The sequence below is a fragment of the Lycorma delicatula genome, chromosome 4 (genome assembly GCF_047948215.1).
Source record: "Lycorma delicatula isolate Av1 chromosome 4, ASM4794821v1, whole genome shotgun sequence".
In the NCBI taxonomy this organism is placed as follows: Eukaryota; Metazoa; Arthropoda; class Insecta; order Hemiptera; family Fulgoridae; genus Lycorma; species Lycorma delicatula.
In genome coordinates, this window is record NC_134458.1 from 41626310 (window position 1) to 41640545 (window position 14236).

General features: G+C 29.8%; 1 protein-coding gene across 1 annotated transcript in view; it reads right to left on the reverse strand.

The window, feature by feature from the left end:
* Positions 1-1198: 1198 nt before the first annotated feature.
* The window catches only part of LOC142323316 (serine/threonine-protein phosphatase PP1-gamma catalytic subunit B), a 31007-nt gene continuing 17969 nt past the window's right edge, over positions 1199-14236 (reverse strand). The window contains exons 5-7 of the mRNA XM_075362794.1: positions 10765-10878; positions 6439-6582; positions 1199-4111 (exon numbers count right to left, since the gene is read on the reverse strand). Coding sequence (XP_075218909.1) covers positions 4016-4111; positions 6439-6582; positions 10765-10878 — 354 coding nt within the window. The 3' untranslated portion in view covers positions 1199-4015. The remainder of the gene's footprint in view (positions 4112-6438; positions 6583-10764; positions 10879-14236) is intronic.

Genomic DNA, 14236 nt, shown 5'->3' on the forward strand with positions numbered 1-14236 from the left:
ATTATTACTTTACAAGGAAGGTCCTTGTTTGCTCCATGCCCTATCATTCATATACTCAAACTGCTCCTCAACAATATAATTTCATCTGATCGCAACAGCCATGACTTTGCAACTGAAACAAGAGAGCAAGCGAATGTCCTGTGTGACCTTGACAGCAGGAATACCAATGGAGGAAAACAAAACATCTCTTAGGAACTAAATATCAAGCAACTTTCAAAACAATAGCAATATGTTACTTGTAGGAAGGAATATGAAGAGTTCTCAGATATGCTGTACATGGACATCATAAGACCTGGGTATAATCTTTTCACAATCCTTAGTATAATGATATAGATAAAAAAATCGTTCATGCCCTGCTTACTTATAGGTTATCGATTTCACTGTATTATTATTCATGGAAAGCATTTTTCATATGCATTACTGATTTCAGATCGATATAATAATGCTTAATAATACATACACGTCTATGCAATAATCTTTTAAATTTTGTTTTCTAAATTTTTGGTTCAATATTTATTTTTCCATGGAATCAAATACTAATTTAGACTTCTACCATGCCTAATAATAAGTATCAATCATAATAGATGCTTTGATTTTAAGGCATCCTAAATGTCTGGAAACAGTTTACAAATATATAGTGGAAGAATAGACTTACCAAAATCAGTTGTAGATTATTTTTAATAAGTGCTTTTGTAACTACATTTAGTTTACTAAAAAGAGCATTTGGATTGTTTTTAGGAAATATTCAAATGTCTTTTATTACGCCAGTCACCATGTTTGCTTGCTGCTGCATCACATGATCTTTTAATACTAGCAAATTTGATGACATGACTACATATTTTATTAAACGGAATAAAGTTGCAGAACCTTCAGTGGAATTTTTTCTTGTTTCCGATTCTGTCACATTTCTTAATCACCTAAATTTATCAACCATTTCAGATACATTTACTTAACTTTTACCTGATCATCAGTTCAACCACTGAACACTTTTTATCAGTTTTACATCTGACTTTTTTTACAATTTGGAAATTAATTCATAACGGATTATCAAATTTTACTCATCCTTTTCTTCAATTGGTCTATGATCATTTTGTGAATTCTTTCACATTTAGGGAAGTTAAGAAGGGTGTGGTTATAAGTGAGGAAAAGGAATTCTCAACTAATATCTTTTGGGTTCAGAGTACTAATAAATAATAAATAAGACAATATTTCTGTTTATTTACTCTACAATATGGAGGTTGGAAGCTTGGATTTAATAGACACTAAGACTATTGGGACTCTACTATATATGAATCTTCTTCAGCTTCATGAAACTCCCGAAACAAAAATAAATAATCCCGATTCTTTACAAATATTTTCTGCTGATGCAACTGACATACAGACTGCATGCAGTTTGCATATATTAATATTCTAACATACAAAAATACATGAAAGTAATATTAAGTAGAATGATAAAAATTCATGTATGAGTAAAAGTAGCATGCCGTACAAAGACCACAAAAAATTTAGTGAACACATGATAAAACATAAATTCATATAAGTACAGCTAAAATATACTTCACAGTGAAGTAAAATACTATTAAAGATACAAAATCTGTAGCTTAACCAGTGGCTAGGACAACTATAGCACTGATGTTCTCCCACACAGCTAACAAATAAATAGAATAAATGGTTCCTGCTTAAAACAATCTCTAATAAATAAATGTTATTAATTTGTGGTTATTTTACATATGAAAATAGTGTAATGGAAGGCTATTTAAAAAAACATACTGTTAAAAATACTGAAATGCTATGGTAACATTTTATATTAGTCTACTTAAATAAAATGATCCATTATTTCATATGTAAACATTAAAATAAATAAATAAGAACTGAAACTAAATTTGAAATGCAAATTTTAAAAATACTTACAAACAACTCTTACATTTATAAAAAAATTAACTGTTTTTCATTTACTTCTTGTCAATTAATTTCTTTAGATATATGAGCATCAAATCACAGCTTTTCTATTGTTTTCTCAAACTTATATAAAATAAAATAATGTGAATAACTTTTCATATTATAAGTAGTAATGAAGAAATTAACTATCACGGTAATAAGTGTATGTGAATTCGGTATAGTTCATCTTTCAAAATTAAATCATAACAAATGGCCAAATTGAGGTCAACTGTACGGCATTAAAATAATAAAAGGTGATAAATGTGTCAATGCATTTATAAAAATGAGGTACAGTTATAATGAAAAAAAATCTTATTATTTTATTTTCAATAAAAAATGTCTTTAATTACAATTCAAGAATCCTATACAAAATTGCGGTTTCAAGAATGACAACACGAACAAATAAATGTGCAATATAATTACTCATGAATAACTGGGCAGAATAATGAAAGTATGACAAAATAATCACTTATATATTTTTAACCCCTTGAAGAACATAACATACTTAATCTAAATTAATTTACTATGTCTAGAATTTAACACATTATTTATATCTATCATTTAAAGGCCAATTTATTTTAAATTTATTAATTACAAATTGGTCTTGAAAGTATTAAAGTACTACCATCAACTATGACAATAAACATTATAATGCAAATGAATAAATTAACAATAATTACAGGTCACAAAATTAAGTAGTATATCGAAGAACACAAACCACAATAGTCATGATAATATAAATAAAATGAAAATTTAATGTGCAAAGTGTTTAATGAAATAAAAAGCAATAAAAAGCATTAAAAATATATATAATAATAATTTATAATATCAAGGGGTTATTACATAAATTTTGTTAACTACTATATATATATATATATATATATATATATATATATATATTAACCAAGTATCATTCGTTTATTTACTGATACATATACACTATTAATAAATGATTTTTGCAAAAAATAAATCATTTACAATATCGATTTCATAAAAATTACACAATTCTACTTCTGCAACTCAAACAAAATTAAAAATCTTAGAAAATTTTTTTAGGCTATAAACAAAAATGTTATACTTGATATACAGTTTATACACTTCCATGCATAAACATAAATTTAACAAATGACTGCTTAAAAGTGATTTTACAATCGCTCACTCCTGCTTGAAAAATAGACTGAACAGTTCAATAGGAATTTCTATTTCTAATAAACCAAAAATTATATTTTTATTAGATATTAACAAATGCAGTAAATGAAAAATAAATCAATGGTCAATAAAGTCTCAGTTTTAAGGATTTGGGAGTTATCGATATCATGTCAGACCAAAAGAAAATAAAGCAATATTCTTTTATTACACAATTGTTAATGAATCAAAACAGAAGTCATGAAGAAATAGCACCACCAATAATAAAGTCAATTGTCTTGGACAAGTCAAAAAAACATGCCACAAAATGTGATTATGGGTAGGCTACATAATTACAGAATAAAGTTTGTAGTTACAATATTTCATACCCAAATATTTTGACATTAACTGAAACAAAAGGCCAATATTTTCTTAACTGTGAAAAAATTATTTAATTTAAAAAAAATTCTATGCAAGATAAAAATCCAATATCCTTAAACAAGGACTTCATGGACTCCTCTGCAGAAGATAACAATAATACACATTAAAATGTTCAAATGGAAATCTAATATATATAGATATATGTGTTCCTCTTCAGTTTGAAAATTTGAATTTCAATTAATAAAAATTTGTACTTACTTGTAAAACACTTATGAACTGAATACATTAGTTTTCCCTGTAAAGAAATAGTGGATACTGTACACGCATGCACTAACACACACACACACACAAAATGCACTCATTCAATACATAAAAAGCAAAATTATACATAAATATAAATTAAATTTTAAAAAAAGTATCAGCTATACAGTATTTTTATCAGTTTTTCAGTATTTTTTACAAACTGCTTATTTAGAACAGAGTTTTAACTAAAACTAAGGGCTAAAATAATCGTTGAATTTAGAGTTGGGAAAGATAGGAGATCTTGGCAAGCATAATAAAACCCTATTGTTCACTTTTTCTTGTTTTTATTAGTAGCACCACGTGGTGGAGTTACTGGGCGCCCTGTGTTTAAACCGCCATATGTGAATTTACGTTTATCAGCAGGCTGAAACACAACAAATAAGACAATATTTATTACATATAACTAAATCAATTATTTATAACTGAATATGGAATTATATTTTATCAAATATGAATGGCTGAAAGTGCTATATGACGGTATGAGCTTATTTTAAATACTTTTTTTTTTACAAGATATGGCTTTTAAATGTTATTATTTTTACAATTAGAAAGTAATACTTTTTTAATTGTTCTTTATATTTTCAACATTTTAAAGTTTGTGCCCAATTAAAAAAAAACAAAAAAAGACAGGTAGACAAGGAAAAATTGTATCCTGTAAGAAAAATATATTTGCAAGAAAGATTTTACATTGTTCCTTTTAAATATATGATGTTACTTAAATAATTATAAATCTTTTCTTGAGTTTTTATATTTATTTTTATTCTGGCTTTTAAGAAAATTATCTATTGCCTTCTAAATTTATTATTTGTTGTTTGGTTTTTATTGTTGTTTTTCCTATAATAACCTCAAAGGTTTTCCTGGTTGCTAGGCCATTAAAAAAAGTCCAGGCATGAAGCCTGTCTTTCTAAACAAGAAAAGGAATACAGGAAAGCTATTTAAATAGACATCGACCAACAGTAACCTAAGGCTTTTTGGGATGTGGGAATATAAATTATTTCTTATCTTACATTTTCATATAAATTTTCTTAAATCTTTATGAAAAATTTTGAATATTATCATTACCTTATAAAAATCCATCACTAAATAATGACAAGACAAAAAAAGGCATCAAAAATATCTTAAAATTATTAATGCAGACTACAAAATTCTTTGTTTTTAAAATCTTTCATATAAGTTACATGGAAGAACTTACAACACGATTGTCAGAGGAACTTTCTCCACTAAATTAAAAAAATAATCATCAAAATTCGTATACTTGGTGATAAAATATGAACACCATAAAAAAGATTAATAAATAAGAAATTATACATAAAGGATGAAGTGTAATCATTTAAAAAACATTTTTTTATTAAGTGTAGATATAACTATTACCTGTATTTTCAATTTATAAAAAATGATAATCGATGCAGGAAAACTTATTTTATGAAAAATTGCCACCTTTACAGTTTTTAAAATAACAGATTGTGAGAGATACAATGACAACAACCCCCACGTGTTAAAAGAGCTGTATTAGTTTCTGGTCAATAAAGTTAACTCTAGATGCATTTCAGAAAAAAAACTCCAGGTAAAGTTGTCTGGTGAAAAACTTAAGAATTACGTGGCAATCTGTAAGTTTAGAAACTAATTTAATGAAATTATGTAATCCTGTCTGTCCAGAAGAGGTCATTTCATTCTGAAATGCAACAATGGGGAATTAAGTTCAAACTAATTACCAAAACAGTTAGGTATTTTTTAGGTTTGTGGCAGATCCATTCTAAAGATCTTCCTTCTCTTCTTTTATTATTTCTGTCGTGCAATTTAACAACTGAATTAATAAACTTAAGTATGTCTTCTTTAACATGCTATGAACCAGGGATACTTTTTGTATTCTATTACACTATTTATTTACATAACAACAGGCTGACACCTATTAACTGTTACTGATGAATGATAATGAATTTTGTAGTGAAAAGTGAAAATGCCATGCCTAACTGATACTCAAATCCAGAACCTCAAGAGAAAAGTAAACTCTTAACACTTTGTAATGGAGATAAGATGGTCTGAAATGTTACTTGTATTCATTCAAGCACTGTTCATGAGAACTGTTTCAAATTAACAATTTTATTTTGTTAATTCTCCATGCAAAGCACAGCAATTTTTAAAATTAAACTGAACACATCAAATTAATAAAATAATTCTGTAAGTAAAACTGCATTAGAAGTTCATTACTTGGATATGCTTTCATCCACACCATATGCCAAAAACTGGTATGCAAAATTAAACAGCAAAAAAGATATAATAAAATAAGACAGTTATACTATCATCTAATCAGAATCCATAAACTTTCATTAAAATTAAAAAAATAACAGGTATGGTGTAAAAACATGATAAAAAATATGTGAGACAATAAACTGATACAATGCCTAAAACTATTTCAGCATGTTATACAAGACAGCTTAGGTCTTAAGTAATTTTGACAGAGTAGCTATATTCACAATAGTATGAATTGCATCAATTTTCGACTATATATACCCATAACATCACAAAATCATTATTATTCCAACTAAGGAAGTGAAGTGAGTAAATTGAGTAATATTTTAACATGACCCATTTACTACCATTATTATTACTAATACTACTCTACTACTAACAAATTGTATTTATATTATCAATCAATAATAAAAAAAAAAACACAAAGCAGTTTTCACTCACCTTCAGAATCTGAAAGGAACACATTAGTGTTTCATCTACTGACATCATAGCACCAGCATTATCAAATTCACCACAGTAATTAGGTGCAGAAAACAGTGTAACCAACTGCCGCTTAGCAAAAAATTCATAGCCATCTTCTACAACCTGTAATTAGATATATTTATAATATTTTTCCTATCTTACATCTGTAATTAAAGACCAAACCTAGAAAGAAAGTTATTTTTTATAAACTTAAAAATTTAGTAATGTGCAAGAACTTGATCCAAGTGGTTTGCTTAACAACAAACAACATTATTGAGCGATAAAATAAAGTTTTCATTTATACTCGTAAATGAAGATGATACCATAAGATAACTGACATACAGTAACAGTCATTTAACCAGAAAAAGACAACATATACTTTAAACAATATTAAAAAATAATTACATATTTAATATTAACATAACTTATACATGCAAAAAATTAATATAACATACCCTTACTCAGTTACATTTTTCAATTAATAAAGGAAAAAATATTTTTTTAAATAAAAAAAAGCCTTAAAATCAAATTGATGTGAATACTGGTAAAATACTATGTAGGTAAGGGAATAAAGGATGAACCCTTGCTATATGCAAGAAGAAGCAGTTACCAAATTAACCATAAACTTTAATAACTTTAATAACAAATAAGGAAAAGGGAAAAATTATCCTTTAGTATTAGCTAAAGCAAAAAAATATATTTCCAGGATAAATAAAGTTATTGGTATAATAGTGAATAAATTTGACTAGTAATAAATTAAAAAAATAAAAATATTAAATAAAAGAATTAGGAGAACCAAAGGTAAATCGAATGGGGAAAAAAATAGCACAGTGGTACGATAAATGTAGTCTTTGAAAAAAGTACTGGATCTGAGAAATTTCACTATAATGTGAGAAAACTCTCAGTCAATTTTAAGATTTGCAAGCTTATAAGTGAAAACTAAATACAAAAGTGATGAGGTAAATTGAAAATGATCCTAGTTGCTGCTCCTTTCAAGTGGATTTTACAACATGTAAGTCAGTACTAATTCTCTGTGAAAAACATTAATATTTATAAAAATTCACAAGGTAACCCAGATTTTAGGGCAAGCAATAGCTGGGGGAAAATTTTATTAACACGGTATTAGTGGATAAAAAAATTCACAACAAAAAATATCAGCCAACACAAACATAACAGAAACTTTTGTTCCAAAATTTAGGGCAAACCTGAACACAACAATAATGTTGACTCTTTTTCAATGCTGATGAAATGAACTTGTACTGGACAGCCCTACCCAAAAAGAAGTGGCATCATGAAGGGAAACCAAGAATAACAAAGACTGGATTACTGTCACGATCTGCATAAATTTTTCTGGCATTCTTAAGCTTCCACTGGGATCAATCTCTTGATTATATGTCCACATCCAGAACAAGATCCATGTCAATGATGACAATGCTGATGGAGAGAAAAAAATTTTTTCACAGACATGAACAATTTACTATAATTAGCAATGGTCTTGACCAAAGAAATAGTGCAGAACTTAATACAGATAAATATATGGCTCAACTTGAATGAAAGAAATAATTTAAATAACGGTACAATGTCTACAAATAAAGATACATCACTTAAGACTTTTTTTAAATAAATGAAGAACTATTATACTTACACTCCACTAAACCTATTTAATTTCAGCTGTTTGTCTGAAAATACAATATTATTTATTTGTATATTTGCAATTACAGCAGCCAAATGGCAGGTGTTCCAGCCTTATAATTAATAGATCTCTGGGTCCTTTTTTTAATTTTATTTTTTTCTCCACCTGCATGTTGCCTGGCTTTTGAATAAACCTGGCATGAAAGCTGGACTGTTGTGTCAGCCACAGTGGAGGCATGGTTGATTGGCGAGGCAGAGGGTGTGGCCCCAATCGCCAATGAGTTCCACGTAGCATATGTGAATTCGGATGATGGTACAGGTTTAGCTCAGGCCCTGATTGATATCTTCCAGAAAGACAAGAACAATAGTGGTGGCTGTCTTGGACAGCTGCAGACCGAATTATATGAACAAGACACGATGACATTCACCCGTAAAATTTAAAAATATAAGGGCAGGAAGACCAGATGCCAGTTTCATCTTATTGCTCCAATGGGCAGGCTGCCTACTGCATGAAGCAGTGCTGAGCCATCACAGGAAACTCACAAAACTGAGATATTTGTGGTTAAAACGAATTCAGTGTACGTGGATCTACTTAAAACAGTCAGGTCAGAAGTGGTGGTCCCTGCGGTCATGCAAATCATATCCATCAGGAAGGTTGGGGATAGGATGGAGGTTAGGGTGAGAAAAGACAGCTGGTGGAAGGCTAATGGTGCATTCAGAGAAGCCATGTCATCAGTGATTAAAGAAGGAAGTTTACCCAAAGACCAGATCAATCATTCTGAGAATAAATTTGGAGAGCGATATTCAGGCTCAGGAGATTGTACAAGGACTGGCAGTAGTGACTGAATAAGAAATGCTAATTTGAAGATGAACATAAGACAAGGTTTCAGGGAGACTGTTAAGGCACTTGTCTCCTTCCTAACACCGAAGGGTGGAATCTGCATAGGAAAAATTATATGAAAATTATTTAAACTTAACCTTGACATAGAAATATTAATTCTTTCCACTGAATATAACTTGTTTAGGAAATATCCAATAACTTACGACTTTTTAATGCAAATTTGGAGTATAACTGCTTTTCCAACTTTACAGACTTCACAGAACTAAACTTAAATTCAAAAGAAATATTTTAATACTAGACACCACACAATCGAAAGAAAATACACAGCTATAAAAACAAATATTAACAGAACACATAAAAACACATTTTTTCTATACCAAATCTCAATCTCCTCTCTCTCTCTCTATATATATACATATACATACGAGGTGCGACAATAAAGTAATGAGACTGATTTTTCTTTGCAAGATGTGGCAACTCTGCAGCTTGCGTAGGCACACCATCTTTGACCTTGGTTTATAAGCTACTTCTAGTCCAAGTGGCACATTGATGCAACTGCTCAGTCGTGAGTTGTGCTGTAATAAGTGAACACATGTTTGTGTCTCTCGTCAGAGAAATGAAACCGCAAAATATTGCGCAACGGTATGCCATTTCATTTTGCGTTATATCAGGTGAAAACGCGACGACAACTTATGGTAAGTTTCAGAAGGGTTTTGGAGAGGAGGTTATGTCAAGAGCTCAAGTTTTTCGGTGGCATAAAATTTTTAGTGAAGGCAGAACAAATGTTGAAGATGAAGACCTCAGTGGATGACCAGCAACCTCACGGACAGATGTCAACTTGACCAGGGTGCGTGAAATCGTACGATCTGATCGAAGATTATCCGTGAAAATTATTGCAGAAGAACTCAACATCGATCGAGAAACGGTTCGTCTAATATTAACTGAAGATCTTGGTATGAGAAAGATTTGTGCAAAAATGGTCCCTGAAAATCTCAAACAACAGCGAGAAACACGGGAAAATGTGGCAGCCGATCTGTTACAGCAAACGGAAATTAATCCAGATTCGTTGAGCCGTGTTATCACTGGTGATGAAGGTTGGTTTTTTCAATACGATCCACAGACAAAACGCCAAAGTTCGCAATGGTGCTCAAAGGGATCACCCACACCAAAAAAAGCTTGCATGTCAAAGTCAAAAGTGAAATGCATGCTTGTGTGCTTCTTCGATTCCAAGGGAATTGTTCATAAAGAGTGGGTGCCTCCTGGACAAACAGTTAACCAATATTTCTACAAAGAAATTTTAGAAAGACTTCGTAAACGAGTTCTTCGTGTCCGTGCCGACATTGCTGATAATTGGATTCTGCATTACGATAATGCTCCATCCCATACTGTTCTGTCAGTACAGAAATTTTAACCTCAAAACAAATTTCAGTACTACCACAGCCACCTTATTCACCAGATATCACTCCGTGCAACTTTTTTCTATTTCCAAGAGTTAAAATGGCGGTCAAGGGACACCATTTTCAAACAACACAAGATGTCCAAAAAGCTGTGACGAGGGTCTTGGAGGATATTACAGAAGATGAGTTCCAGAAATGTTACCATCAATGGCAGAAGCGCTGGAATAAGTGTGCAATCAGAGGGGAATTACTTTGAAGGAGACAACACTAAACATGACTAAAACGGTAAGCAACATTTTTTTTCACATCAGTTTCATTACTTTATTGTCGCCCTCGTGTATATATATATATATATATATATATATATATATATATATATATTACACTACATCTAGTTAATGTATATATAATATAGTACATGAAACAGAAATTTACCTGATGAGCTCTACAAATTAGATCAAAATCAAGTTTATGGAGAAACTTTGCTACAACTTCAGCACCAAATGTGAATGATACACCTCTGTCATTTTCACCCCATCCCATTGTGTCCTGAAAAGAAAATATATAAAATATACATTTCTACATTAATATTTTATTTACAAACATGACCTAAATGCATATTTTCTACTATTTACAACATAACATTCTACTTTTGTTAACCATCATATTCATAAAAAATTACTTTTCTTGGATCAACACTTTCTGCATCAACTTATACTTTCTTGTACACCTATTAAATTACATATACACATTTTTTGTTGCATTTCATTTAAACTTATTTCATTTGAAAATGAGATACGCTCCTCCAGTTTTTTTAACAAAGTGGACAGTTACACAATTACAAAAATACAATTTTTAGAAGAGTTGTACTAAGAAAATAAAAAAATAATAAGATTATATATTATAATTTTCAATTAATATTAAATTATCAGATATAATATATATAGTTATTACCAACAAAACATTCATTTATTCTAAATGTCGATTGCAATCAAAAAGGGAGATGCACAACTAAATGTTACAATAGTCCTAAATATAAAATTTCAATATTCTATGGCTAATTGTTTTTAAGAACGTGTTAAAGGTAAAACAAGATAGGCTTTGGAAATAAAATTATTCTAATATACTAAGATCATGCTGAATGTTTTAAAAAAACTATTTTTCGTAAGCAAATTATTTCTAATTATATAACTAAAGAAAATAATTATAGTGATTTTTTTTATAGACAGTTAAATCAGTGTAAGGCACCTAAGATCCATATTACTGTAGCTAACAAGGGGAAGGCACAGGCCTCGGGACACCAATTTGAACCAAATTGAATAGTACACTGTTTACATGTCTTTATCACAAAATATTCAATTATACTCAAGCAAAATGGCCCTAAAAATTTCCTATAGCATTTTATATTAATTTTGTTTCACCTCGCTCAAGTAGATACGTGGTGTGAGAACATGTCGTGTCGGATCCATAACCATGCACACAGTTCAAATCCGACTTCATATACATATATATTTTTAATTTAAATATATTGATTTATTAATAATTATTAACCTCTGATTGTAAAAGTCTTTGAATTAAAATGAAAAGTACATAAAATTTTATTTTATTAATAACTTCTGATTTTTTTTGTATTGTTATTGAATTATTATTTATTGTTAAAATTTTTTTACAATCAGAGGTTAATAATTATTAAGAAATCAATATATTTAAATTAAAAAGCATACGTACATGAAGTCAGATTTGAACCTATGTACCTTTCCCTTGTAAGATCCAAATATTTCATTAATTAAAATTTGATGTGCCTATAACTCTAGAACCAATGAAAATAAGTATCTTATCAATGATGAGCTTTTCAATGATATATCATTGAAAAGATCTCAACAAGGGCTTATTAGTGCAGTTAAGAAAAAGTCCAAAATCCAAATGTTTCAAAATTAAAACCCCACTTTATTTAGAACTGTATACACAAGTTTGGCCCAGTCAATTGCAATTAAAAGGGGAAGTGGACAACTAGATGTTACACCAGTCTTAAATACAAAATTTCAACATTCTACAGCTAATCGTTTTTTATACATACATGTGTACGTATGTACAGATATCAAGCCGAAACTAGTCAAAATGGATTCAGGGATGGTCAAAATGGATATTTCTGTTGTAATCTGAAAACCAAAATTTTTCGCCATTACAATACTTCTTTTACTTCATACAAGAAAGTAAAATATGTATGTACAGTCAATGCTCGATTTAACAGACCCCCGCACTTAATGGACATTCGATTAACGAACTAGCTTTATATAAATAAAACAGTTTGAAAATTCCGTCAAAAATTTGGAATTTACTTTTCATATAAAACAAGTTTTTGTTTTACACTCAATTTAAAAAAAAAATTAATTTCATACAAAGTGATGCATTAACTAATATGTACGATAATTATTATATTTCATATTAGTGTCACTGCAAACTGCCCATGCTTATTTCACCGATGCCACGCCTACGATTTACAAACCGTCAAATGCTTCTTCTAGAGTAGCGTCTATGTCCACTATGTTTATTTGTTGTATAGCATCAGTTTGGTTGTTTTAGTTTCTTGTTAGAATTCTGATTGTAATCTAGGAGCTAGTTTCTTATACTGTATTTAGAAGTTTAGTTTGCTTAGATTAAAAGTTATTTTTTTTAGATTTATTTTTTTGTGAAGTTACTTCTTAGATCTTAGCCTAATTGCTAAAATGTCTACTGATAAGTCTAGTGAAATGGGTGTCAAAAGGAAACATGTTAATTTGTCCACTGGAGTTGCTAAGAAAATTAGAGGCTAGAACTAGTGTTTCAAGTTTATGCAAATAATATGGAATTAAAAAGCAGACTGTTTCAGATATTAAAAAATCTAAAGAAAAGCTTTTTAAATATTCATCAACTTTTTTTTCCAGAAATTCAGAAAATGAACGAAAGCACAGAAAACTTACAACTAACCATGATTTGGAAGACTGTGTTTTAAGTATTTTATGCAACACCACTCAAGTGGAATAAACATCCGAGGTAAAGAAATATAAAATGCAGCGAAGAAATCTGCACTTCATTCAGTGATGCAAAGATTTAAGGCCAGTGAAGGATGGTTATCCCAATTTTGCAACTGACATGGTTTAAATAATCAAGTGATGCACGGGGAAGCTGATAGTGCACCCACAAAGAAGTGGAACCATTTGAAGTTAAGTTAAATGAACTCGTAAAAGATGAATCACTGCAATTGTACTAAATATACAATGGAAACAAAACTGGTGTATTTTTGAGATCACTTCCAAAAAACATGCAAGCTCTAAAGCTTGAAAAAGATTTGCGAGGTTGTAAATTAAGTAAAGATAGACTATCTGCTCTTTTTTGTGTGAATGCAGATGGAACACATTGGCTTAAGTTGACCATTAATGTAAATCAGCATATCCACGTGCTTTAAAAAATATTATGCACCTTCTGCCTGTTAATTATTACCACTCAAAAAAGATGGTTTAATTTAAGCATTTTCGAAGATTGGTTTTTTCATAAATTTATTACTGCCGTTTGTCAATTTAAAAAAGATGTCCTAAAGATACCAGCTGAAAACCTGAGAGCTATTTTAATTTTGGATAATACACCTGCAAATCCTCTTCCCGAGAAGCTTAAAAGCGATAACAGCAACATTAAGAGCTTGTTTTTGCTACCTATATTACATCACTAATTCAGCCTATGGACCAGAGGGTGATAAGTTGCATATAAAAAAGACTCTATCAGCAAATATATTTAGACTAAGTTCTTGCAGTGTTAGAAGAGGAGGAGGATTTAATTGTAGATAAACGAGGAGAAAAACTGTTCAAAATATTAAAAATTATTTGATGAATTTAGCAACTTTTAATCTAAATGATGTGTGAAATTCACTGAG